Source organism: Oncorhynchus kisutch, unplaced genomic scaffold (genome assembly GCF_002021735.2).
Source record: "Oncorhynchus kisutch isolate 150728-3 unplaced genomic scaffold, Okis_V2 scaffold3306, whole genome shotgun sequence".
NCBI classification, from domain to species: domain Eukaryota; kingdom Metazoa; phylum Chordata; class Actinopteri; order Salmoniformes; family Salmonidae; genus Oncorhynchus; species Oncorhynchus kisutch.
Genome location: NW_022265251.1, coordinates 510,168 through 537,655, shown reverse-complemented (window position 1 = coordinate 537,655; position 27,488 = coordinate 510,168). Strand labels below are relative to the sequence as shown.

At 44.6% G+C, this 27,488-nt stretch overlaps 1 protein-coding gene across 1 annotated transcript; it reads left to right on the top strand.

The window, feature by feature from the left end:
• The first annotated feature begins 5,982 nt into the window (after nucleotides 1–5,982).
• Nucleotides 5,983–27,246, top strand: LOC109876800 (transmembrane channel-like protein 5). The gene is made up of 15 exons (XM_031820364.1): nucleotides 5,983–6,106; nucleotides 6,286–6,428; nucleotides 7,462–7,545; nucleotides 7,638–7,736; nucleotides 11,533–11,635; nucleotides 12,572–12,653; nucleotides 12,928–13,188; nucleotides 13,735–13,871; nucleotides 16,368–16,542; nucleotides 17,986–18,345; nucleotides 19,689–19,858; nucleotides 21,846–21,921; nucleotides 25,148–25,237; nucleotides 26,318–26,393; nucleotides 27,122–27,246. Exons 1-10 carry the CDS (start codon nucleotides 6,033–6,035, stop codon nucleotides 18,190–18,192), a joined length of 1,365 nt encoding a protein of 454 aa, XP_031676224.1. The 5' UTR covers nucleotides 5,983–6,032; the 3' UTR covers nucleotides 18,193–18,345; nucleotides 19,689–19,858; nucleotides 21,846–21,921; nucleotides 25,148–25,237; nucleotides 26,318–26,393; nucleotides 27,122–27,246.
• The last annotated feature ends 242 nt before the right edge of the window (nucleotides 27,247–27,488 follow it).

Below are 27,488 nucleotides of genomic sequence, written 5' to 3'. Positions count from 1 at the left end.
GGTAATCATGCTGGGTGTTGTGTATTGTAGTGGTGTCTGGATTGGTAATCATGCTGGGTGGGTGTCTACTGTAGTGGTGTCTGGATTGGTAATCATGCTGGGTGGTATCTACTGTAGTGGTGTCTGGATTGGTATCATGCTGGGTGGTGTCTACTGTAGTAGTGTCTGGATTGGTAATCATGCTGGGTGGTGTCTACTGTAGTGGTGTCTGGATTGGTAATCATGCTGGGTGGTGTCTACTGTAGTGGTGTCTGGATTGGTAATCATGCTGGTGGTGGATACTGTAGTGGTGTCTGGATTGGTAATCATGCTGGGTGGTGTGTATTGTAGTGGTGTCTGAGTGGTAATCATGCTGGGTGGTGTCTACTGTAGTGGTGTCTGGATTGGTAATCATGCTGGGTGGTATCTACTGTAGTGGTGTCTGGATTGGTAATCATGCTGGGTGGTGTCTACTGTAGTAGTGTCTGGATTGGTAATCATGCTGGGTGGTGTCTACTGTAGTGGTGGTCTGGATTGGTAATCAGCTGGGTGGTATCTCTACTGTAGTGGTGTCTGGATTGGTAATCATGCTGGGTGGTATCTACTGTAGTAGTGTCTGGATTGGTAATCATGCTGGGTGGGGTGTGTATTGTAGTGGTGTCCTGGATTGGTATCATCATGCTGGGTTGTGTCTACTGTAGTGGTGTCTGGATTGGTAATCATGCTGGGTGGTGTCTCCTGTAGTGGTGTCTGGATTGGTAATCATGCTGGGTGGTGTCTACTGTAGTGGTGTCTGGATGGTAATCATGCTGGGTGGTGTCTACTGTAGTGGTGTCTGGATTGGTAATCATGCTGGGTGGTGTCTACTGTAGTGGTGTCTGGATGGTAATCATGCTGGGTGGTGTCTACTGTAGTGGTGTCTGGATTGGTACTCATGCTGGCTGGTGTCTACTGTAGTAGTGTCTGGATTGGTAATCATGCTGGGTGGTGTCTACTGTAGTGGTGTCTGGATTGGTAATCATGCTGGGTGGTGTGTATTGTAGTGGTGTCTGGATTGGTAATCATGCTGGGTGGTGTGTATGTAGTGGTGTCTGGATTGGTAATCATGCTGGGTGGTGTCTACTGTAGTAGTGTCTGGATTGGTAATCATGCTGGTGGTGGATACTGTAGTAGTGTCTGGATTGGTAATCATGCTGGGGGGTAGTTTAGTGATAGAATGTTTCCTAACTGTGTGCTATCAGGAACACTTCCACACTCCATCCCCCAGGTGGCAGCACCAACAGGTCTAGGTGCTGAGCTAAGCCTTGATAAGAACATCAGTTGTTGCCAATTAAGTGATGGTCAGTCAGTGTCCCAGTTGGAAAAACCGTGAGGCTGGAGGATTTCATTGGTGTCCTTGAGTCTTTAGTTTGGGCCTTTGGTTTGGTTTAGAGATTCTTTAGTTTGGGTCATTGATTTACAGTCTTAGATTGGGTCTTTGGTTTAGAGTCTTTAGTTTGGAACTTTGGGTTGGTTTAGTGTCTTTAGTTGGGTCTTTGGTTTGGTTTAATGTCTTTAGTTTGGGTCTTTGGTTTGGTTAGAGTCTTTAGTTTGGGTCTTTGGTTTGATTTAGAGTCTTTAGTTTGGTCTTTGATTTGTTTAGAGTCTTTAGTTTTGGGCCTTTGGTTTGGCTTTAGGTCTTTAGTTTGGGTCTTGTTTAGAGTCTTTAGTTTGGGTCTTTGTTTGGTTTAGAGTCTTTAGTTTGGGTCTTTGGTTTGGTTTAGAGTCTTTAGTTTGGGCCTTTGGTTGCTTTAGAGAGTCTTTAGTTTGGGTCTTTGGTTTGTTTAGAGTCTTTAGTTTGGGTCTTTGGTTTGCTTTAGAGTCTTTAGTTTGGGCCTTTGTTTGCTTTAGAGTCTTTAGTTTGGGTCTTTGGTTTGGTTTAGAGTCTTTAGTTTGGGCCTTTGGTTTGGTTTAGAGTCTTTAGTTTGGGTCTTTGGTTTAGAGTCTTTGGTTTGGGTCTTTGGTTTGGTTTAGTGTCTTTAGTTTGGGTCTTTGGTTTGATTTAGTCTTTAGTTTGGGTTTTGGTTTCTTTAGAGTCTTTAGTTTGGGCCTTGGTTTGGTTTAGAGTCTTTAGTTTGGGTCTTTGGTTTGCTTTAGAGTCTTTAGTTTGGGCCTTTGGTTTGGTTAGAGTCTTTAGTTTGGGCCTTTGGTTTAGAGTCTTTAGTTTGGGTCTTTGGTTTGATTTAGAGTCTTTAGTTAGGGTCTTTGGTATGTTTCCTTTTTGTACATATTAATGTTTCCTCACCATCTGAACCAGTAATAATCCTCTTGGTCAAGAAGAAGCTGGGTCTTACATAAGCAGAATAACAAACAAGTCAAACTACAGAAAGGAGAGAGATAATAATACACACAGGCACAAACCACCTGAGAACACAGCAGGAAAGGGAATGATTGAAAAAAGTGGTTATCTCCACCCTGCTACCACGAAAATACTTCCTCCCTGCTACCATAAAGCGAGTAAATGCAAGTTGAGAAACCTAAGAAATTGAGAAACCTATCCAACCAAAAACATAGAGACCCAGAAAACCTGAGCCTACGCCTTCACTGTGGTGAATCACTAAAACAATACAGAAATACACTACGGAAAAAGAAGGAACAGCACGTCAGAAATCAGCTCAATGCAATTGAAGAATCCGTAGACTCTAACCACTTCTGGGAAAAGTGAAAAGCACTAAACAAACAACAACACGAAGAGTTATCTTCGTATAATCTCTGAAACTGGAAACACTTATCTCCCTCACTAGCTTTAAGCACCAACTGTCAGAGCAGCTCACAGATTACTGCACCTGTACATAGCCCACCTATAATTTAGCCCAAACAACTACCTCTTTCCCAACTGTATTTAATTTTCATTTATTTATTTATTTTGCTCCTTTTCACCCCATTATTTTATCTCTACTTTGCACATTCTTCCATTGCAAAACTACCATTCCAGTGTTTTACTTGCTATATTGTATTTACTTTGCCATCATGGCCTTTTTTGCCTTTACCTCCCTTCTCACCTCATTTGCTCACATTGTATATAGACTTATTTATACTGCATTATTGACTGTATGTTTGTTTTTACTCCATGTGTAACTCTGTGTCGTTGTATCTGTCGAACTGCTTTGCTTTATCTTGGCCAGGTCGCAATTGTAAATGAGAACTTGTTCTCAACTAGCCACCTGGTTAAATAAAGGTAAATAAAAAAAAAATAAATAAATAAATCTATCCAAAATGAAAATGTATGGGTAAACCACTTCTCCAATCTTTTTGCCCCTATACCAAAGACAAACAGAAAAAACATATAGATGATCAAACACAAATATTAGAATCAACTATTAAAGACGACCAGAACCCACTGGATTCTCCAATTATACTGAATGAACTACAGGACAAAATACAAACCCTCCAACCCAAAAAGGCCTCTGGTGTTGATGGCATCCTCAATGAAATGATAAAACATACAGAGCACAAATTCCATTTGACTATATTTAAACTCTTTAACATCATTGTCACACCTTAGAGAGCCTTTTTATGTCTCTATTTGGTTTGGTCAGGGTGTGATTTAGGTGGGCATTCTATGTTCTGTTTTCTATGTTTTTTGTATTTCTATGTTTTGGCTGGGTATGGTTCTCAATCAGGGACAGCTGTCTATCGTTGTCCTCTGATTGGGAATCATACTTAGGCAGCCTTTTTCCCTGTTGTGATTGTGGGAAGTTGTTTTTGTTAGGGGACTATAGCACTTGTAAGCGGCATGGGCGTTTTGATTCATTCTTGTTTTGTTGGCGACATTATAAAGATATGTATGCTCACCACGCTGCACCTTGGTCTTCCTCCAACAACGGCCGTGACAATTGTCTATAATAAAACTCTTTAACATCATCCTCAGCTCTGGCATCTTCCCCAATATTTGGAACTAAGGACTGATCACCCCATCCACAAAAGTGGAGACAAATTTTGACCCCAATAACTACCGGGGAATATGTGTCAACAGCAACCTTTGGAAATCCCCTGCATTATCATTAACAGCAGACTTGTATATTTCCTCAGTGGCAGAATACCTGACCACAGCGACTGACCCAAACTTAAGGAAATCTTTGACTATGTACAGACTCAGTGAGCATTGCCTTGCCTTGACAAAGGCCACTGTAGGCAGACTGGCTCTCAAGAGAAGACAGGCTATGTGCTCACTGCCCACAAAATGAGGTGGAAACTGAGCTGCCCTTCCTAACCTCTTGCCAAATGTATGACCATATTAGAGACAAATATTTCTGTCAGATTACACAGATCCACAAATAATTTGAAAACAAAACCAATTTTGATAAACTCCCATATCTACTGGGTGAAATACCAGTGTGCCATCACAGCAGCAAGATTTGTGACCTGTTGCCACGAGAAAAGGGCAACCAGTGAAGAACACACACCATTGTAAATAAGACCCTTATTTATGTTTATTTATTTTCTGTTCCTAGGGCCGTCATTGAAAATAAGAATTTGTTCTTAACTGACTTGCCTAATTAAATAAAGGTCAAATAAAAGGTCAAATAAAAAATTTAATTGAGAGAGAGAAGGGGGGAGGGAGAGAGTGAGTAGTGTTGTGTTTCTCAGCATGCTGTGATGATCCTAGTGTACACGTTGGCTTTGCATACATTTACATGGGGGAGTGTGAGGGAGAGAGATTGCGAGAGAGAAGAGAGTGTTTTCTGTATTTAAAGAAGAGTCTGAGTACCTGTCACACAGATTCAGATCACACTACACATTGGTGTCCCAAATGGCACCCTCTCCCCTATATAGTGCACTACTGTTAACAAAAGCCCCGTCAAAAGTAGTGCACTATATAGGAAATAGGGTGCCATTTGGGACACTGCCCTAGAGCAAAATCAGACATCCTACCTTCTTCTCAAACCTAAAGATACTATCTCTGTATAGCCAATAGTTTAATAACTGACAGACAAACTGGCCTTAGATAACCTACCTTCTTCTCAAACCTAAAGATACTATCTCAGTAAAGCCAAGAGTCTAACTGACAGACAAACTGGCCTTAGATAACCTACCTTCTTCTCAACCTAAAGATACTATCTCTGTAAAGCCAAGAGTCTAAATGACAGACAGACTGGTCTATAACTGTATTTATGTTGTGTGAAGCAAAAACATGTGTTTGAATGTGTCTTGGGGGTGTGTTGTGTACATCTGGTGTATGATGTAGCCTATGAAATAGGCCTGGTTTGATTAAAATATGTAAAACAAATGGTAGTGGTTTCGATTGCAGCTAGTTTATGATTTGAGTGCATCATGGCATACTTATTACCAGTATAACGTTACTGTATATGGCTCAACGGTGCCATCTAGTGACGGTTTCCCTGAATTTAGTTTTAGTTGCTTGTTGTCAGTTGGGAGGAAAGGTGAGCGTTTTGTTGTTCTTATTTTATTCCTTAGATTCCTTATTTTATTCCTTATAGGTCTCTGCTGCATTCACATTGATGAAATATAGATTTTGATATGGATATTTAGTCAAATCGTTGGCGTAAAGTTATAATTTCCCAAATGAAACCAACCAACGGCCGAATCTAAAGCGTCTAGGTATGCTAGCTAACATTAGCTAACAGTTAACCTAGCTAGCTAACATTAGCTAACAGTTAACCTAGCTAGCTAACAGTTAATTAGCTAGCTAAGCTTAGAATATATTCAATGTAAGTTTGATGTTGTACTTTTATGTGAAATGTACCATTTACATCACGTGTTGGACAGCTTAATTACTTGAAGTAACTAAGTATCAAGAAAACACAACTTGCAATTTTTCGACCACAAATTGTTCTAGCTAACTAGCGGGCTTGTCAAGTTAGCTAGGTACAGTACCTAGCTAGCTGTGCTAGCCACTTCGAGTGAGTTAACTAACGTTACCTGGCTTCTGATAGTTGGTCAGCTACATACATTAGCCCTTGTCTATAACTGTTCTCCAACTACTTGTGTTTTCTCAGACAGACGTCCTTTGCTGTTTATGTATGGTTGAAGACTTGGCTTGTTAGTTAGCCATGTCTCGCTTTACCAGTGCCTTCATTGCATCTCCTTATAGAAGTGATCAGGCGCCAAAACCAACTGATAAGAGGTGAGTGTGCAGACCTGTGCATGTGCAAAATCTAGATTTTTTTGGGGGTCAATTTGTGTTTTCATTCATTCTCTCCCTCCCGCTCTCTCTCTTTTTCTCTCTCCCCCTTCCTTTCTATCTCCTCTCTCTTCCCCCTTCTTCTCTCTCCCCACTCTTCCTTCCCACCCCCACTCTTCCAGGTGGATTAGGCCTCCAGAGGGCCTTGTTGTACCCCAGGATGTGGAGAGGGGGCTGGGGCCATGGAGTAAGGACCAGGGGCCGCCCAGCTCAGACCCCCCTCTCCCCCCTCAGCTGTGGGGACCCAAACGGCAGCTAGGCCAGTGTGAGTACTGCACCTCAGATTGCACCCTATTCCCTATATAGTACTTTGCTGCTTTTGACCAGGGCTCTGTTGGCTGATGGCTTGGCCCAGACGAAGGACACAGCCCTGTAAATACAGCTGTATCTTAGCTTACAACAAACTGACCATCCTACCAATCCTCGACTTTGGCGATGTCATTTACAAAATAGCCTCCAATACCCTACTCAACAAATTGGATGCAGTCTATCACAGTGCAATCCGTTTTATCACCAAAGCCCCATATACTACCCACCATTGTGACCTGTACGCTCTCGTTGGCTGGCCCTCGCTTCATACTCGTCGCCAAACCCACTGGCTCCATGTCATCTACAAGACCCTGCTAGGTAAAGTCCCCCCTTATCTCAGCTCGCTGGTCACCATAGCATCTCCCACCTGTAGTACACGCTCCAGCAGGTATATCTCTCTAGTCACCCCCAAAACCAATTCTTTCTTTGGCCGCCTCTCCTTCCAGTTCTCTGCTGCCAATGACTGGAACGAACTACAAAAATCTCTGAAACTGGAAACACTTATCTCCCTCACTAGCTTTAAGCACCAACTGTCAGAGCAGCTCACAGATTACTGCACCTGTACATAGCCCACCTATAATTTAGCCCAAACAACTACCTCTTTCCCAACTGTATTTAATTTTTATTTATTTATTTATTTTGCTCCTTTGCACCCCATTATTTTTATTTCTACTTTGCACATTCTTCCATTGCAAAACTACCATTCCAGTATTTTACTTGCTATATTGTATTTACTTTGCCATCATGGCCTTTTTTGCCTTTACCTCCCTTCTCACCTCATTTGCTCACATTGTATATAGACTTGTTTATACTGCATTATTGACTGTATGTTTGTTTTTACTCCATGTGTAACTCTGTGTCGTTTTATCTGTCGAACTGCTTTGCTTTATCTTGGCCAGGTCGCAATTGTAAATGAGAACTTGTTCTCAACTTGCCTACCTGGTTAAATAAAGGTACTCCCTCTCTCTCCCACCCTCTTCCCCCTACAGCCAGCCCTGGACCCAGGGTTCCCATGGATACTGCTACCAGGTACAGGATGACCAGCAGACAGCAGACAGGAACAGCTATCCTGGGTGGGTGTACTCACTGTGTGTGTAGTGGGTGTGTGTTACAGGCGAGGCACAGGTCTATAGATGATGATGGTGTGTGTGTGTGTGTGTTGTAGTGCGTGGTTGTCGCAGGCAGAGTCCGCTCCCTCTACAGGGTACAGCTGGAGGGAGACTGGGGCTGTCAGAGGAGGAGGCCAAGGAGCAGATGGAGAACGGTCAGTACCATGTCACTGAGTGTGTGGGCGTGCGTGTGTGTGTGTGTGAGTAGAGAATGGTCAGTACCATGTTATTGTGCATCACCAATGACACTCTATTCCCTACAGTGAAAGTATTCTCACCCCTTTACCTTTTTCCACATTTTGTTGTGTTACTGGCCTATACACAACACCCCATAATGTCAAAGTGGAATTGTGTTTTTTGTTGTTGTTGTTGTTGTTTTTTAATGAAAAGCTTAAATGTCTTCAGTAAGTATTTGTTATGGCAAGCCTACATAAGTTCAGGAGTAAAACATGTGCCTAACAAGTCACATAATAAGTTACATGGACTCACTCTGACTGCAATAATAGTGTTTAACATGATTTTAGTTTGACTACCTCATCTTTGTAACCAACATCTAAATGACAGAATGAAAAGAAGGAAGCCTGTACACAATAAAACATATTCAGAAACATACATCCTGTTTTGCAATAAGGCACTAAAGTAAAACTGCAAAAATGTGGCAAAGAAATTCACTTTATGTCCTGAATACAAATAATTATGTTTGGGGCAAATCAAACACAATACATCACCGAGTACCATATTTTCAAGCGTGGTGGTGGCTGCATCATGTTATGGGTATGCTTGTCATCGGGCAAGAATTAGGGAGTTTTTAGGCTAAAAAGAAACAGAATGGAGCTAGGCAAAGGCAAAATCCTATTTGTATTTATTTTTTATTTCACCTTTATTTAACCAGGTAGACTAGTTGAGAACACCTTTATTTAACCAGGTAGACTAGTTGAGAACACCTTTATTTAACCAGGTAGGCTAGTTGAGAACACCTTTATTTAACCAGATAGGCTAGTTGAGAACAAGTTCTCATTTCCAACTGCGACCTGGCCAAGATAAAGCAAAGCAGTGCGTCAAGAACAACAACACAGATTTACACATAAACAAACATACCGTCAACAACACAATAGAAAAAATATATGTACAGCGTGTGTAACTGTAGAAGAGTAAAACCCCTAGAGTTTTATTTGACACTGTACGGCCTTAGGCTGCATGAAAAATAATACACTCTGGCAGCCCGCCCTAGAATTTCATATGCAGAAAAAAAACGCTCTGGCAGCCCGCCCTAGAATTTCATATGCAGAAAAAACAACACTCTGGCAGCCCGCCCTAGAATTTCATATGCAGAAAAAACAACACTCTGGCAGCCCGCCCTAGAATTTCATATGCAGAAAAAACAACACTCTGGCAGCCCGCCCTAGAATTTCATATGCAGAAAAAACAACACTCTGGCAGCCCGCCCTAGAATTTCATATGCAGAAAAAACAACACTCTGGCAGCCCGCCCTAGAATTTCATATGCAGAAAAAACAACACTCTGGCAGCCCGCCCTAGAATTTCATATGCAGAAAAAACAACACTCTGGCAGCCCGCCCTAGAATTTCATATGCAGAAAAAACAACACTCTGGCAGCCCGCCCTAGAATTTCATATGCAGAAAAAACAACACTCTGGCAGCCCGCCCTAGAATTTCATATGCAGAAAAAACAACACTCTGGCAGCCCGCCCTAGAATTTCATATGCAGAAAAAACAACGCTCTGGCAGCCCGCCCTAGAATTTCATATGCAGAAAAAACAATCCTGATAAGGAAATAGGTTGCCTTTAGGGCAGAGTGAGGTTATGTCCCAATCGCTCTACTGTTGAGCAGACACCGTGGAGTTGGTTACCACTCTGCCCTATCGCTCTCCTGTTGAGCAGACACCATGGAGTTGGTTACCACTCTGCCATATCGCTCTACTGTTGAGCAGACACCGTGGAGTTGGTTACCACTCTGCCATATCGCTCTCCTGTTGAGCAGACACCGTGGAGTTGGTTACCACTCTGCCATATCGCTCTCCTGTTGAGCAGACACCGTGGAGTTGGTTACCACTCTGCCATATCACTCTACTGTTGAGCAGACACCGTGGAGTTGGTTACCACTCTGCCATATCGCTCTCCTGTTGAGCAGACACCGTGGAGTTGGTTACCACTCTGCCCTATCGCTCTCCTGTTGAGCAGACACCGTGGAGTTGGTTACCACTCTGCCCTATCGCTCTACTGTTGAGCAGACACCGTGGAGTTGGTTACCACTCTGCCCTATCGCTCTACTGTTGAGCAGACACCGTGGAGTTGGTTACCACTCTGCCCTATCGCTCTACTGTTGAGCAGACACCGTGGAGTTGGTTACCACTCTGCCCTATCGCTCTACTGTTGAGCAGACACCGTGGAGTTGGTTACCACTCTGCCCTATCGCTCTACTGTTGAGCAGACACCGTGGAGTTGGTTACCACTCTGCCCTATCGCTCTACTGTTGAGCAGACACCGTGGAGTTGGTTACCACTCTGCCCTATCGCTCTACTGTTGAGCAGACACCGTGGAGTTGGTTACCACTCTGCCCTATCGCTCTCCTGTTGAGCAGACACCGTGGAGTTGGTTACCACTCTGCCCTATCGCTCTCCTGTTGAGCAGACACCGTGGAGTTGGTTACCACTCTGCCCTATCGCTCTCCTGTTGAGCAGACACCGTGGAGTTGGTTACCACTCTGCCATATCGCTCTCCTGTTGAGCAGACACCGTGGAGTTGGTTACCACTCTGCCCTATCGCTCTACTGTTGAGCAGACACCGTGGAGTTGGTTACCACTCTGCCCTATCGCTCTACTGTTGAGCAGACACCGTGGAGTTGGTTACCACTCTGCCATATCGCTCTACTGTTGAGCAGACACCGTGGAGTTGGTTACCACTCTGCCCTATCGCTCTACTGTTGAGCAGACACCGTGGAGTTGGTTACCACTCTGCCCTATCGCTCTACTGTTGAGCAGACACCGTGGAGTTGGTTACCACTCTGCCCTATCGCTCTACTGTTGAGCAGACACCGTGGAGTTGGTTACCACTCTGCCATATCGCTCTCCTGTTGAGCAGACACCGTGGAGTTGGTTACCACTCTGCCATATCGCTCTACTGTTGAGCAGACACCGTGGAGTTGGTTACCACTCTGCCCTATCGCTCTACTGTTGAGCAGACACCGTGGAGTTGGTTACCACTCTGCCCTATCGCTCTCCTGTTGAGCAGACACCGTGGAGTTGGTTACCACTCTGCCATATCGCTCTACTGTTGAGCAGACACCGTGGAGTTGGTTACCACTCTGCCATATCGCTCTACTGTTGAGCAGACACCGTGGAGTTGGTTACCACTCTGCCCTATCGCTCTCCTGTTGAGCAGACACCGTGGAGTTGGTTACCACTCTGCCATATCGCTCTACTGTTGAGCAGACACCGTGGAGTTGGTTACCACTCTGCCATATCGCTCTACTGTTGAGCATACACCGTGGAGTTGGTTACCACTCTGCCCTATCGCTCTACTGTTGAGCAGACACCGTGGAGTTGGTTACCACTCTGCCATATCGCTCTACTGTTGAGCAGACACCGTGGAGTTGGTTACCACTCTGCCATATCGCTCTACTGTTGAGCAGACACCGTGGAGTTGGTTACCACTCTGCCATATCGCTCTACTGTTGAGCAGACACCGTGGAGTTGGTTACCACTCTGCCATATCGCTCTACTGTTGAGCAGACACCGTGGAGTTGGTTACCACTCTGCCCTATCGCTCTACTGTTGAGCAGACACCGTGGAGTTGGTTAACACTCTGCCATATCGCTCTCCTGTTGAGCAGACACCGTGGAGTTGGTTACCACTCTGCCATATCGCTCTACTGTTGAGCAGACACCGTGGAGTTGGTTACCACTCTGCCCTATCGCTCTCCTGTTGAGCAGACACCGTGGAGTTGGTGAGAGAGCTGGTTACCATGCCGTCCAGAGACAGAGTCAAAGCTGTACGAGGCCTTCCTGTAAGTCTGGGGGAGCGCAGAAACATCAGGTAAACACACATTATGACGCATTCAACTACTTTACACAGAGACAAACCAATATGTTATTATTTTATTTATTTAACTAGGCAAGTCAGTTAAGAACAAATTCTTATTTTCAATGACGGCCTAGGAACAGTGGGTTAACTGCCTGTTCAGGGGCAGAACGACAGATTTGTACCTTGTCAGCTTGGGGGTTTGAACTTGCAACCTTCCGGTTACTAGTCCAACGCTCTAACCGCTACCCTGGCGCCCCATTCATTCAGGTCTATCTGTAATCATGGTAGCATCCACATTCATGTAGAAGTGTTTAGAAACATCATCTATTCTTATTTACAATAAAAGTGACTCCAAAATGACACAATACATTATTTACCCTTCATTTCTATTGGGCACCAAATCATCTGAAACACAACCTAAACAAACAGCACATGCATCCAATAAGTTTGTAGAGTCACAAGCTTGATGTAGTCATTGTGTGCTAGAAATATGGGACTAAATACTCAACTTTAAACTACTTTAAGACAGATATTTGTCCCAATACTTCTGGTCCCCTAAAATGGGAGGACTAAGTACAAGAAGTGCTGTAATATCTAAACGGGTCACCCAATATGGATGAAAATAACCTCAAATTAAAGCTTGACAGTTTGCACATTAACCTCATGGTCATTGTATCATTTCAAAGTGCTGGAGTACAGAGCCAGAACAACAAAACAATGTGGCCCGATGCCTTTGGAGCTCACTGTAAATTGCACAAGAATGATACATTTATGCATTTTTTTAATGGTTGGGTGGCCTATTGGTTTCTCTTAATTCAACCCGCCCGCCACCCACCTGCCCGATATGAACTCAATATTTAATGACCCTAAACCCACCCACCCTGCAGATAGAACTGCGGGGACTGGGGGTTATGGGTCAACCGTCTCATCACTACTGTGTGTTTCCAGGTGCCGTGTCTTAGCAGAGAAGTTCTCCAGGAGGAGTCTAGAGAGAACAAGCTGCACTGACTGTTTGGAGCAGATCTCACTGGTCAGAACCTATGTCCTGTAGTAGTCACTAGATAGACATGTTAGAGAGGACACTGGTCAGAACCCATATCCTGTAGTAGTCACTAGATAGACATGTTAGAGAGGACACTGGTCAGAACCCATGTCCTGTAGTAGTCACTAGATAGACATGTTAGAGAGGACACTGGTCAGAACCCATGTCCTGTAGTAGTCACTAGATAGACATGTTAGAGAGGACACTGGTCAGAACCCATATCCTGTAGTAGTCACTAGATAGACATGTCTCTGTCTCTCAGTCTGTTCGTAGGTGCAGCAGTGTGGTGTTTTTCAGACAGTCTCTCTCTCTGTGGCGTGGTTCTCTAAGGGAGATCAGTGGAAGGTTTGGTTCTGCTGTCCTCTGCTACTTCCTGTTTCTAAGATGGCTGCTCCTCTTCAACCTCCTCTCTTCCCTCCTCAACCTCTCCTTCATCACGTTGCCGTGGGCGCTGCTTGGCACCGACACTCAGGGCGCCGGGGCAACTGCCGGGTTCAGGGGACTGGAGCTCCTCACTGGAGTGGTGAGTGGACACACTGACACGGACACATGCATACATATAGGATACACAGACACACACAAATACACACTCTGTTTGAAAGATGCAGTAACTAAGTCTAAAGTGTCATCTGTCTGTCTGTCTGCCTGTCTGTCTCTCTCTCTCTCTCCCCCTGCCTCTCTCCCTGTTTCTCTCTCTCCCTATTTCTCTCCCTTCCTCTCTCCCTGCCTCTCTCTGTCTTTGTCTCTCTCCATACCTCTCTCCCTGCCTCTCTCTCTGCCTCTCTCCCTGTTTCTCTCTCTCCCTTCCTCTCTGTCTGTCTGTTTGTCTCTCTCCATACCTCTCTCCCTGTCTCTCTCTCTCTGCCTCTCTCCCTGTCTCTCTCTCCCTGCCTCTCACTGTCTCTGTCTCTCCATACCTCTCTCCCTGTCTCTCTCTCCCTGCCTGTCTGTCTGTCTGTCGGCCTCTTTCCGTGTGTGTGTGTGTGTGTGTGTGTGTGTGTGTGTGTGTGTGTGTGTGTGTGTGTGTGTGTGTGTGTGTGTGTGTGTGTGTGTGTGTGTGTGTGTGTAGGGGTGGTTCAACATGTCCATGCTGTACTATGGTGTCTACAGCAGTAACAGTGTGCTGTCCAGTTATAACATCCAGCTAGCTTACCTCTTTACCATCACCTCCTACATGCTGCTCTGTGGAGCCTCAGTCATATACAGGTAATACTGTCTGTCTGTCTTACCTCCTACATGCTGCTCTGTGGAGCCTCAGTCATATACAGGTAAGTCTGCCTGCCTGCCTGCCTGCCTGCCTGCCTGCCTGCCTGCCTGCCTGCCTGCCTGCCTGTCTGTCTGTCTGTCTGTCTTACCTCCTACATGCTGCTCTGTGGAGCCTCAGTCATATACAGGTAAGTCTGTCTGTCTGTCTGTCTGTCTGTCTGTCTGTCTGTCTGTCTGTCTGTCTGTCTGTCTGTCTGTCTGTCTGTCTGTCTGTCTGTCTGTCTGTCTGTCTTACCTCCTACATGCTGCTCTGTGGAGCCTCAGTCATATACAGGTAAGTCTGTCTGTCTGTCTGTCTGTCTGTCTGTCTGTCTGTCTGTCTGTCTGTCTGTCTGTCTGTCTTACCTCCTACATGCTGCTCTGTGGAGCCTCAGTCATATACAGGTAATACTGTCCATCCTAACATGAAGGAACAGTCACATAACATGCCAGATAACATAACATAACATGGAGGAACAGTCAGTCAGCATGCCAGATAATATGGAGGAACAGTCAGTCAGCATGCCAGATAACATGGAGGAACAGTCAGCATGACAGATAATATGGAGGAACAGTCAGTCAGCATGCCAGATAATATGGAGGAACAGTCAGTCAGCATGCCAGATAACATGGAGGAACAGTCAGCATGACAGATAATATGGAGGAACAGTCAGCATGCCAGTCAGTCAGCATGCCAGATAACATGGAGGAACAGTCAGCATGACATATATTATGGAGGAACAGTCAGTCAGCATGCCAGATATTATGGAGGAACAGTCAGTCAGCATGCCAGATATTATGGAGGAACAGTCAGCATGCCAGATATTATGGAGGAACAGTCAGCATGACAGATATTATGGAGGAACAGTCAGCATGCCAGATAATATGGAGGAACAGTCAGTCAGCATGCCAGATAACATGGAGGAACAGTCAGCATGCCAGATAATATGGAGGAACAGTCAGTCAGCATGCCAGATAACATGAGGAACAGTCAGCATGCCAGATAATATGGAGGAACAGTCAGCATGCTGCCAGATAATATAGAGGAACAGTCAGTCAGCATGCCAGATATTATGGAGGAACAGTCAGTCAGCATGACAGATATTATGGAGGAACAGTCAGTCAGCATGACAGATAATATGGAGGAACAGTCAGCATGACAGATAATATGGAGGAACAGTCAGCATGCCAGATGTTATAGAGGAACAGTCAGCATGCCAGATATTATGGAGGAACAGTCAGTCAGCATGTCAGATATTATGGAGGAACAGTCAGTCAGCATGACAGATATTATGGAGGAACAGTCAGTCAGCATGACAGATAATATGGAGGAACAGTCAGCATGCCAGATGTTATAGAGGAACAGTCAGCATGCCAGATAATATGGAGGAGCAGTCAGCATGACAGATAATATGGAGGAACAGTCAGCATGTCAGATATTATGGAGGAACAGTCAGTCAGCATGTCAGATATTATGGAGGAACAGTCAGTCAGCATACCAGATATTATGGAGGAACAGTCAGCATGACAGATAATATGGAGGAACAGTCAGTCAGCATGTCAGATATTATGGAGGAACAGTCAGCATGTCAGATATTATAGAGGAACCGTCAGCATGACAGATAATATGGAGGAACAGTCAGTCAGCATGACAGATATTATGGAGGAACAGTCTGTATGCCAGATAATATGGAGGAACAGTCAGCATGCCAGATAATATGGAGGAACAGTCAGCATGACAGATAATATGGAGGAACAGTCAGTCAGCATGTCAGATATTATGGAGGAACAGTCAGCATGCCAGATAATATGGAGGAACAGTCAGCATGCCAGATAATATGGAGGAACAGTCAGCATGACAGATAATATGGAGGAACAGTCAGTCAGCATGTCAGATATTATGGAGGAACAGTCAGCATGACAGATATTATAGAGGAACAGTCAGCATGACAGATAATATGGAGGAACAGTCAGTCAGCATGACAGATATTATGGAGGAACAGTCAGCATGACAGATAAGGTGGAGGAACAGTTAGCATGCCAGATAATATGGAGGAACAGTCAGCATGACAGATAATATGGAGGAACAGTCAGCATGACAGATATTATGGAGGAACAGTCAGCATGACAGATAATATGGAGGAACAGTCAGTCAGCATGACAGATAATATGGAGGAACAGTCAGCATGACAGATAATATGGAGGAACAGTCAGCATGCCAGATATTATGGAGGAACAGTCAGTCAGCATGTCAGATATTATGGAGGAACAGTCAGCATGCCAGATATTAGGGAGGAACAGTCAGTCAGCATGCCAGATATTATGGAGGAACAGTCAGCATGCCAGATAATGTGGAGGAACAGTCAGTCAGCATGCCAGATAATATGGAGGAACAGTCAGTCAGTCAGTGTGTGTGTGTGTGTGTGGTGTGTGTGTGTGTGTGTGTGTGTTGAGCAGCATGGCAGGGTGTCTCCAGACTGGTGTTGTGGCGTCAGGTGGAGCAGCTCAGAGACGTGGCTCTCTGTCTGGAAGAGGAGATGACTACTGGAGACTGTTGTGTAGCTGGGACTTCTCTCTGCTGCACCACGCGGACATACACACACACAGGACCAACCTGCTAGTACATCTAAAGGTACACACACACACACACACACATACACACACAGACACACATACACACACACACACACACACACACGTACACTCACACACATTCACACACAGACACACACACACACACACGTACAGTCACACACATACACACACAGACACACACAGAAACAACCTGCTAGTATTACTGAAGGTACACACACAGAAACAACCTGCTAGTATTGCTGAAGGTACACACAGAAACAACCTGCTAGTATTACTGAAGGTACACACAGAAACAACCTGCTAGTATTACTGAAGGTACACACACAGAAACAACCTGCTAGTATTACTGAAGGTACACACAGAAACAACCTGCTAGTATTACTGAAGGTACACACACAGAAACAACCTGCTAGTATTACTGAAGGTACACACACAGGAACAACCTGCTAGTATTACTGAAGGTACACACAGAAACAACCTGCTAGTATTACTGAAGGTACACACAGAAACAACCTGCTAGTATTACTGAAGGTACACACACAGGAACAACCTGCTAGTATTACTGAAGGTACACACACAGAAACAACCTGCTAGTATTACTGAAGGTACACACACAGGAACAACCTGCTAGTATTACTGAAGGTACACACACAGGAACAACCTGCTAGTATTACTGAAGGTACACACAGGAACAACCTGCTAGTATTACTGAAGGTACACACAGGAACAACCTGCTAGTATTACTGAAGGTACACACAGGAACAACCTGCTAGTATTACTGAAGGTACACACAGGAACAACCTGCTAGAATTACTGAAGGTACACACACAGAAACAACCTGCTAGTATTACTGAAGGTACACACACAGGAACAACCTGCTAGTATTACTGAAGGTACACACAGAAACAACCTGCTAGTATTACTGAAGGTACACACAGAAACAACCTGCTAGTATTACTGAAGGTACACACAGAAACAACCTGCTAGTATTACTGAAGGTACACACAGAAACAACCTGCTAGTATTACTGAAGGTACACACAGAAACAACCTGCTAGTATTACTGAAGGTACACACAGAAACAACCTGCTAGTATTACTGAAGGTACACACAGAAACAACCTGCTAGTATTACTGAAGGTACACACACAGAAACAACCTGCTAGTATTACTGAAGGTACACACACAGGAACAACCTGCTAGTATTACTGAAGGTACACACAGAAACAACCTGCTAGTATTACTGAAGGTACACACAGAAACAACCTGCTAGTATTTGTATTGAAACCTCTAACTCTGACCTTGTAGGTTGGTTGAGTAGGAGCTATTACATGCAAAAGGCATCCTTCGGGGGGCTGGGGGAACAGACAGAATGAAACACACACACACACACACATCACATGGACCCATACACACACACACACACACACACACACACACACACACACACACACACACATCTTAATAGCTGTGTTTGTCTAGGAGTCTCTAAGGGAGAGCAGAGTGAAGAGAGAGCTGTCTGTGTCAGACAAGATGAGGGCCTGTCTGGTCCGTCTGGCTGTCTGGCTTCTGTCTGTCTGTCTGGCTACTGGGGCCTGTGTGGCTGTCTACTACCTCTGTCAGCACAACCTGCAGGTCAGTAGCACAAACACACACCACACACACATCTTAATAGCTGTGTTTGTCTAGGAGTCTCTAAGGGAGAGCAGAGTGAAGAGAGAGCTGTCTGTGTCAGACAAGATGAGGGCCTGTCTGGTCCGTCTGGCTGTCTGGCTTCTGTCTGTCTGTCTGGCTACTGGGGCCTGTGTGGCTGTCTACTACCTCTGTCAGCACAACCTGCAGGTCAGTAGCACAAACACACACCACACACACAGTTTAATGTGTTGTACTGTCACCTGGAACTACCTCTGTAAATATGTATGTTTACTGTGTGTGTGTGGGTCCATGTGATGTGTGTGTGTGGGTCCATGTGATGTGTGTGTGGGTCCATGTGATGTGTGTGTGGGTCCATGTGATGTGTGTGTGGGTCCATGTGATGTGTGTGTGGGTCCATGTGATGTGTGTATGGGTCCATGTAATGTGTGTGTGTGGGTCCATGTGATGTGTGTGTGGGTCCATGTGATGTGTGTATGGGTCCATGTAATGTGTGTGTGGGTCCATGTGATGTGTGTGGGTCCATGTGATGTGTGTGTGTGTGGGTCCATGTGATGTGTGTGTGGGTCCATGTGATGTGTGTGTGGGTCCATGTGATGTGTGTGTGGGTCCATGTGATGTGTGTATGGGTCCATGTGATGTGTGTGGGTCCATGTGATGTGTGTGTGTGTGGGTCCATGTGATGTGTGTGTGTGTGGGTCCATGTGATGTGTGTGTGTGGGTCCATGTGATGTGTGTGTGGGTCCATGTGATGTGTGTGTGGGTCCATGTGATGTGTGTGTGGGTCCATGTGATGTGTGTGTGTGGGTCCATGTGATGTGTGTGTGTGGGTCCATGTGTGTGTGTGTGTGTGGGTCCATGTGATGTGTGTGTGGGTCCATGTGATGTGTGTGTGGGTCCATGTGTGTGTGTGTGTGTGTGTGTGTGTGGGTCCATGTGATGTGTGTGTGTGTGGGTCCATGTGATGTGATGTGTGTGTGTGTGGGTCCATGTGATGTGTGTGTGTGTGTGTGTGGGTCCATGTGATGTGTGTGTGTGGGTCCATGTGATGTGTGTGTGTATGGGTCCATGTGATGTGTGTGTGTGTGGGGGTCCATGTGATGTGTGTGTGGGTGTGTGGGTCCATGTGATGTGTGTGTGGGTCCGTGAGTGTGTGTGTGTGTGGGTCCATGTGATGTGTGTGTGTGGGTCCATGTGATGTGATGTGTGTGTGGGTCCATGTGATGTGATGTGTGTGTGGGTCCATGTGATGTGTGTGTGTGTGGGTCCATGTGATGTGTGTGTGTGTGTGGGTCCGTGATGTGTGTGTGTGTGTGTGGGTCCATGTGATGTGTGTGTGGGTCCGTGTGTGTGTGTGTGTGTGGGTCCATGTGATGTGTGTGTGTGTGTGTGTGTGGGTCCATGTGATGTGTGTGTGTGTGTGTGTGTGTGTGTGGGTCCATGTGGTGTGTGTGTGGGTCCATGTGATGTGTGGGTCCATGTGATGTGTGTGTGTGTGGGTCCATGTGATGTGTGTGTGTGTGTTCCTCCAGCGTGTGGTAACGTCCCCCAGTCCAGAGGATGTCATGACAGAGGCCTGGTCTCTGCTGCTGCCTGTAGCAGTGTGTGTCCTCAACACCTTCATATCACTACTCTACACACACACACACAGACTGGAGCGCTACGATAGCCCACATACACGCGTCTACGTCACGGTGCTCAGGTAACGCACGCAGTACACACACACCCACACACACACGCACAAAGTGTACACGCACACCCACGCACACACAGTACACACACACACCCACGCACACACAGTACACACACACACACCCACGCACACACAGTACACACACACCCACACACACACAGTACACACACACACCCACGCACACACAGTAAACAGTAGTAGGTAACGTGTTATTGTCTCTGTGACTGTAACACCCCAGACCCTCAGTAGTAGGTAACATGTTATTGTCTCTGTGACTGTAACACCCCAGACCCTCAGTAGTAGGTAACATGTTATTGTCTCTGTGACTGTAACACCCCAGACCCTCAGTAGTAGGTAACATGTTATTGTCTCTGTGACTGTAACACCCCAGACCCTCAGTAGTAGGTAACATGTTATTGTCTCTGCTCTGACTGTAACACCCCAGACCCTCAGTAGTAGGTAGCATGTTATTGTCTCTACTCTGACTGTAACACCCCAGACCCTCAGTAGTAGGTAACATGTTATTGTCTCTGTGACTGTAACACCCCAGACCCTCAGTAGTAGGTAACATGTTATTGTCTCTGTGACTGTAACACCCCCAGACCCTCAGTAGTAGGTAACATGTTATTGTCTCTGTGACTGTAACACCCCAGACCCTCAGTAGTAGGTAACATGTTATTGTCTCTGTGACTGTAACACCCCAGACCCTCAGTAGTAGGTAACATGTTATTGTCTCTGTGACTGTAACACCCCAGACCCTCAGTAGTAGGTAACATGTTATTGTCTCTCTGACTGTAACACCCCAGACCCTCAGTAGTAGGTAACATGTTATTGTCTCTGTGACTGTAACACCCCAGACCCTCAGTAGTAGGTAACATGTTATTGTCTCTCCTCTGTGACTGTAACACCCCAGACCCTCAGTAGTAGGTAACATGTTATTGTCTCTACTCTGACTGTAACACCCCAGACCCTCAGTAGTAGGTAACATGTTATTGTCTCTGTGACTGTAACACCCCAGACTCTCAGTAGTAGGTAACATGTTATTGTCTCTACTCTGACTGTAACACCCCAGACCCTCAGTAGTAGGTAACATGTTATTGTCTCTGTGACTGTAACACCCCAGACCCTCAGTAGTAGGTAACATGTTATTGTCTCTGTGACTGTAACACCCCAGACCCTCAGTAGTAGGTAACATGTTATTGTCTCTGCTCTGACTGTAACACCCCAGACCCTCAGTAGTAGGTAACATGTTATTGTCTCTGTGACTGTAACACCCACAGACCCTGAGTAGTAGGTAACATGTTATTGTCTCTCTGACTGTAACACCCCAGACCCTCAGTAGTAGGTAACATGTTATTGTCTCTGTGACTGTAACACCCCAGACCCTCAGTAGTAGGTAACATGTTATTGTCTCTGTGACTGTAACACCCCAGACCCTCAGTAGTAGGTAACATGTTATTGTCTCTACTCTGACTGTAACACCCCAGACCCTCAGTAGTAGGTAACATGTTATTGTCTCTGTGACTGTAACACCCCAGACCCTCAGTAGTAGGTAACATGTTATTGTCTCTGTGACTGTAACACCCCAGACCCTCAGTAGTAGGTAACATGTTATTGTCTCTGTGACTGTAACACCCCAGACCCTCAGTAGTAGGTAACATGTTATTGTCTCTGTGACTGTAACACCCCAGACCCTCAGTAGTAGGTAACATGTTATTGTCTCTGTGACTGTAACACCCCAGACCCTCAGTAGTAGGTAACATGTTATTGTCTCTGTGACTGTAACACCCCAGACCCTCAGTAGTAGGTAACATGTTATTGTCTCTGTGACTGTAACACCCCAGACCCTCAGTAGTAGGTAACATGTTATTGTCTCTGTGACTGTAACACCCCCAGACCCTCAGTAGTAGGTAACATGTTATTGTCTCTGTGACTGTAACACCCCCAGACCCTCAGTAGTAGGTAACATGTTATTGTCTCTCCTCTGTGACTGCAGGAATGCGATGCTGAAGGTGTCTATCCTAGCAGTGTTGTGTTACTACTGGTTAGCGCTGGTCCCCGGCAACGTCCCGGTAAGAACGACTACACACATATTGGCCTAGTCACATACGGCACCCTATTCCCTGTGTAGTGCACTACTTTAGACCAGAGCCCTATTCCCTATATAGTGCACTACTTTAGACCAGAGCCCTATTCCCTATATAGTGCACTACTTTAGACCAGAGCCCTATTCCCTATATAGTGCACTACTTTAGATCAGAGCCCTATTCCCTGTGTAGTGCACTACTTTAGACCAGAGCCCTATTCCCTATATAGTGCACTACTTTAGACCAGAGCCCTATTCCCTATATAGTGCACTACTTTAGACCAGAGCCCTATTCCCTATATAGTGCACTACTTTAGACCAGAGCCCTATTCCCTCTATAGTGCACTACTTTAGACCAGAGCCCTATTCCCTGTATAGTGCACTACTTTAGACCAGAGCCCTATTCCCTGTGTAGTGCACTACTTTAGATCAGAGCCCTATTCCCTGTGTAGTGCACTACTTTAGACCAGAGCCCTATTCCCTGTGTAGTGCACTACTTTAGACCAGAGCCCTATTCCCTGTATAGTGCACTACTTTAGACCAGAGCCCTATTCCCTGTGTAGTGCACTACTTTAGACCAGAGCCCTATTCCCTGTGTAGTGCACTACTTTAGACCAGGGTATGTGTCCGTCTGTCTGTCCTACAGTGCTGGGAGTCGTATGTTGGTCAGGATGTGTGTCTGTCTGTCTGTCCTACAGTGCTGGGAGTCGTATGTTGGTCAGGATGTGTGTCTGTCTGTGTGTCCTACAGTGCTGGGAGTCGTATGTTGGTCAGGATGTGTGTCTGTCTGTGTGTCCTACAGTGCTGGGAGTCGTATGTTGGTCAGGATGTCTGTCTGTCCTACAGTGCTGGGAGTCGTATGTTGGTCAGGATGTGTGTCCGTCTGTCTGTCCTACAGTGCTGGGAGTCGTATGTTGGTCAGGATGTGTGTGTGTCTGTCTGTCCTACAGTGCTGGGAGTCGTATGTTGGTCAGGATGTGTACCGGCTGGTCATAGTAGACTTCATCTTCTGTCTGCTGGGATCCTTCTGTGGAGAATACCTCTACAAGTACAGCTGTCTTTACTATACTATACTATACTATACTATATACTATATTACTATACTGTGGAGGATACCTCTACAAGTACAGCTGTCTTTACTATACTATACTATACTATATTACTATACTATATTACTAGACTGTGGAGGATACCTCTACAAGTACAGCTGTCTTTACTATACTATACTATACTATATTACTATACTATATTACTATACTGTGGGGAATACCTCTACAAGTACAGCTGTCTTTACTATACTATACTATACTATATTACTATACTATATTACTATACTGTGGGGAATACCTCTACAAGTACAGCTGTCTTTACTATACTATATTACTATACTATACTATACTATATTACTAGACTGTGGAGAATACCTCTACAAGTACAGCTGTCTTTACTATACTATACTATACTATATTACTAGACTGTGGAGAATACCTCTACAAGTACAGCTGTCTTTACTATACTATATTACTATACTTTGGAGAATACCTCTACAAGTACAGCTGTCTTTACTATACTATACTATATACTATACTATATACTATATTACTATACTGTGGAGAATACCTCTACAAGTACAGCTGTCTTTACTATACTATACTATATTACTATACTGTGGAGAATACCTCTAAAAGTACAGCTGTCTATACTATACTATACTATATTACTATACTGTGGATAATACCTCTACAAGTACAGCTGTCTATACTATACTATACTATACTGTGGATAATACCTCTAGAAGTACAGCTGTCTATACTATACTATACTGTACTATACTGTGGATAATACCTCTAAAAGTACAGCTGTCTATACTATACTATACTATACTGTGGATAATACCTCTAAAAGTACAGCTGTCTATACTATACTATACTATACTGTGGATAATACCTTTACAAGTACAGCTGTCTATACTATACTATACTATACTATACTGTGGATAATACCTCTAAAAGTACAGCTGTCTATACTATACTATACTATACTATACTGTGGATAATACCTTTACAAGTACAGCTGTCTATACTATACTATACTATACTATACTGTGGATAATACCTCTAAAAGTACAGCTGTCTATACTATACTATACTATACTGTGGATAATACCTTTACAAGTACAGCTGTCTATACTATACTATACTATACTGTGGATAATACCTCTAAAAGTACAGCTGTCTATACTATACTATACTGTGGATAATACCTCTACAAGTACAGCTGTCTTTACTATACTATACTGTGGAGAATACCTCTAAAAGTACAGATGTCTATACTATACTATACTATACTATACTATACTGTGGATAATACCTCTAAAAGTACAGCTGTCTATACTATACTATACTATACTATACTGTGGATAATACCTCTAAAAGTACAGCTGTCTATACTATACTATACTATAATATACTGTGGATAATACCTCTACAAGTACAGTACTTATATTGGAGCTGGGATGATCAACACCGACCACTTATCACAGTCATTTTGCTGATATGGTTCATTACGATAAGTAGCCTATACTAGAGAAATGTGAAGTTTGAAATACGTTTGCTAATGTGGATGATTGTTAATTGATGGCTACGACAGTCAGTCTGGTAGTAGTAGTATTTAAAGGACAATTCAAGACCAACTGTGGTGCACATCAATGTTATAACTAGTATTGTACTGTATACACTGAGTGTACAAAACATTAAGAACACCTTCCTGATATTGAGTCGCACCCCCTTTTGCCCGCAGAACAGCCTCAATTTGTCAGGTCATGAACTCTACAAGGTGTTGACAGCGTTCCACAGGGATGCTAGCCCACCCTCTGAATGGCACACATACACAATCTGTGTCTCAATTGTCTCAAGGCTTAAAAATCCTTCTTTAACCAGGTCTCCTCCCCTTCATCTACACTGATTGAAGTGGATTTAACAAGTAACATCAATAAGGGATCATAGCCTTCACCTGGATTCACCTCAGTCTATGTCATGGAAAGAGCAAGTGTTCATAATGTTTTGTCAACTCAGTGTCTATCCTCTCCTCTACAAGTATGCCCATCTATCTGTGGTTATTCCATGTTTAGTATATTTACAAAGAGACACTTATATAGATAGTTTAGTATTTAACTCCAACATGGACTCAAGCACACCTGTTGTTGTCTTTAGTGTGATTGCCACCAGGTGTGTTGTGAAGCCGGCAGAGTTTGACGTGGCCAGGAACGTTCTAGATCTGATCAACGCTCAGACCCTGGCCTGGTACAGTAACCTATAGTCCTACCCACTTTGCTTCTCTAGTAACCTAATATCTATACCCTCTCTGCCTCTCTAGTAACCTATATCTATACCCTCTCTGCCGCTCTAGTAACCTATATCTATACCCTCTCTGCCGCTCTAGTAACCTATATATACCCTCTCTAGTAACCTATATATATATATATATATATATATATACCCTCTGCATCTCTAGTAACCTATATCTATATATACATTCTCTGTCAGTTCCTGTCTAGTTGAATATATCTATACCAGACTCTTCTCTAGTCGGGACCAAAAGCTGATGATACACTTGCAAGTTTGTTAGACAGTGTTGCCGAGCAACGGAGTGGGGTATGAGACACTGGAAGAATCATGAACAACTTGGACATTGATAATAATTACATTTCTCAGTGTATTTACTTGAGAAATGTAATTAATTCCTGTTGACAGCCACAGATGTCATCAGCTAACAAACAAGCAGTAAATAAATCACTTTTATTTCATAATTCTAAGATAGGAAGTGTACATGGTATTCATCTAGCTAGCCAGCTAGTTCGACATACAAAAAACTATCTTAAACAAAAAACAAAATGTAAAATCTACATGGCTAGCTAGCGCAATAGCCTGTTCGTCCCATTGACTTAAAACATGGGTTTCGATTAGCATGCTAATCGATTAGCATGCCCACCATTTTCGTCAGTTAAACATGACAAACTGAACACAGTATGTATGCATTAACGTATCATGATACAATATTATAGTGAGGCAACATATGAGGTGTGAATGGCAAACATTTCACAGCTAAATGGATGTACATTTTTTCTCTACAGCAAAAAAAAAAACTATATTTTTTCAAAATATATTAGAATGGCAGACTGATCACATGACCAATATCTGAGCTCTGATTGGAGTAGTCCTAAAATTGCACACTAGGTGGTGCAGCTGATAAAAATTCCCAATGCTGGCAACATTGCTTGGCAATATTGGCAACAAAAAAATGCTAGTGTATCATTAGCTTGATACTGTCTTAATGTTGCTCTGCCTGTCTGCCTGTCTCTCTCTGTCTCTCTCCCTCTCCAGGATAGGGGTGTACTTCTCTCCTCTCCTCCCTGTCGTTCAGCTCATCAAACTCTTCCTAATCTTCCACCTAAAGAAGGTAGAGCACTGGTGAAAAGTCGTGCACTAATAGTGAATACTAAGGTGCCATTCTAATACTAGGGTTCCATTGTGATACTAGGGTTCCATTGTGATACAGGGTGCCATTGTAATACTAGGGTTCCATTGTGATACTAGGGTTCCATTGTGAAACTAGGGTTCCATTGTAATACTAGGGTTCCATTGTGATACTAGGGTTCCATTGTAATACTAGGGTTCCATTGTAATACTAGGGTTCCATTGTGATACTAGGGTTCCATTGTAATACTAGGGTTCCATTGTGATACAGGGTGCCATTGTAATACTAGGGTTCCATTGTGATACTAGGGTGCCGTTTGAGATGTAGACTCAGACTCCTTCCTCCCTCCTCCCTCCTCCCTCCTCCTTCCTCCCTACCTCTCTCCCCCCTACCCCTCCCTCCCTCCCTCCCTACCTCCCTACCTACCTCCCTACCTCTCTCTCCCTCCTCCTCCCTCCCTCTCTCCCCCCTCCTCCCTCCCTACCTCTCTCTCCCCCCTCCTCCTTCTCTCCCCCTCCTCCCTCCCTACCTCTCTCTCTACCCCTCCTCCCTCCCTCTCCCCCCTCCTCCCTTCCTACCTCTCTCTCTACCCCTCCTCCCCCCCCCCCCCCCCCTCCTCCCTCCCTACCTCTCTCTCCCCCCTCCTCCCTCTCTCCTCCCTCCCTACCTCTCTCTCCCCCCTCTCTCCTCCCTCCCTACCTCTCTCCCAGACCAGTATAAGGAGCTGCCATCCTCCCAGCTCCTGGAGTAGGGTGGGTCAGATGCAGACCCTCTTCATCTCCCTCCTCTTCCTCCCCTGTTACCTGGGGACTCTGGCCCTGCTGGCATACACACTCTGGAGGTATACACACACACACTCACAATCAATACAATGTTTTTTAGAAAGCCCTTTTTACATCAGCAGAGTGGTTCTACAGAAACCCCAGCCTAAAACCCCAAACAGCAAGCAATGCAGATGTAGAAGCACGGTGGCTAGGAAAAACTCCCTAGAAAGGCAGGAACCTGGGTAGAAACCTAGAGAGGAACCAGGCTCTGAGGGGTGGCCAGTCCTCTTCTGGCTGTACTGGGTAGAGAGGA

Coding starts and splice junctions, on each gene's coding strand:
- LOC109876800 (XM_031820364.1), top strand. CDS start 6,033: ATGTCTCGCTTTACCAGTGCCTTCATTGCATCTCCTTATAGAAGTGAT. Junction 13,872..16,367: donor GGAGCCTCAGTCATATACAG/GTAATACTGTCT, acceptor TGTGTTGAGCAG/CATGGCAGGGTGTCTCCAGA. Junction 16,543..17,985: donor ACCTGCTAGTACATCTAAAG/GTACACACACAC, acceptor GTGTTTGTCTAG/GAGTCTCTAAGGGAGAGCAG.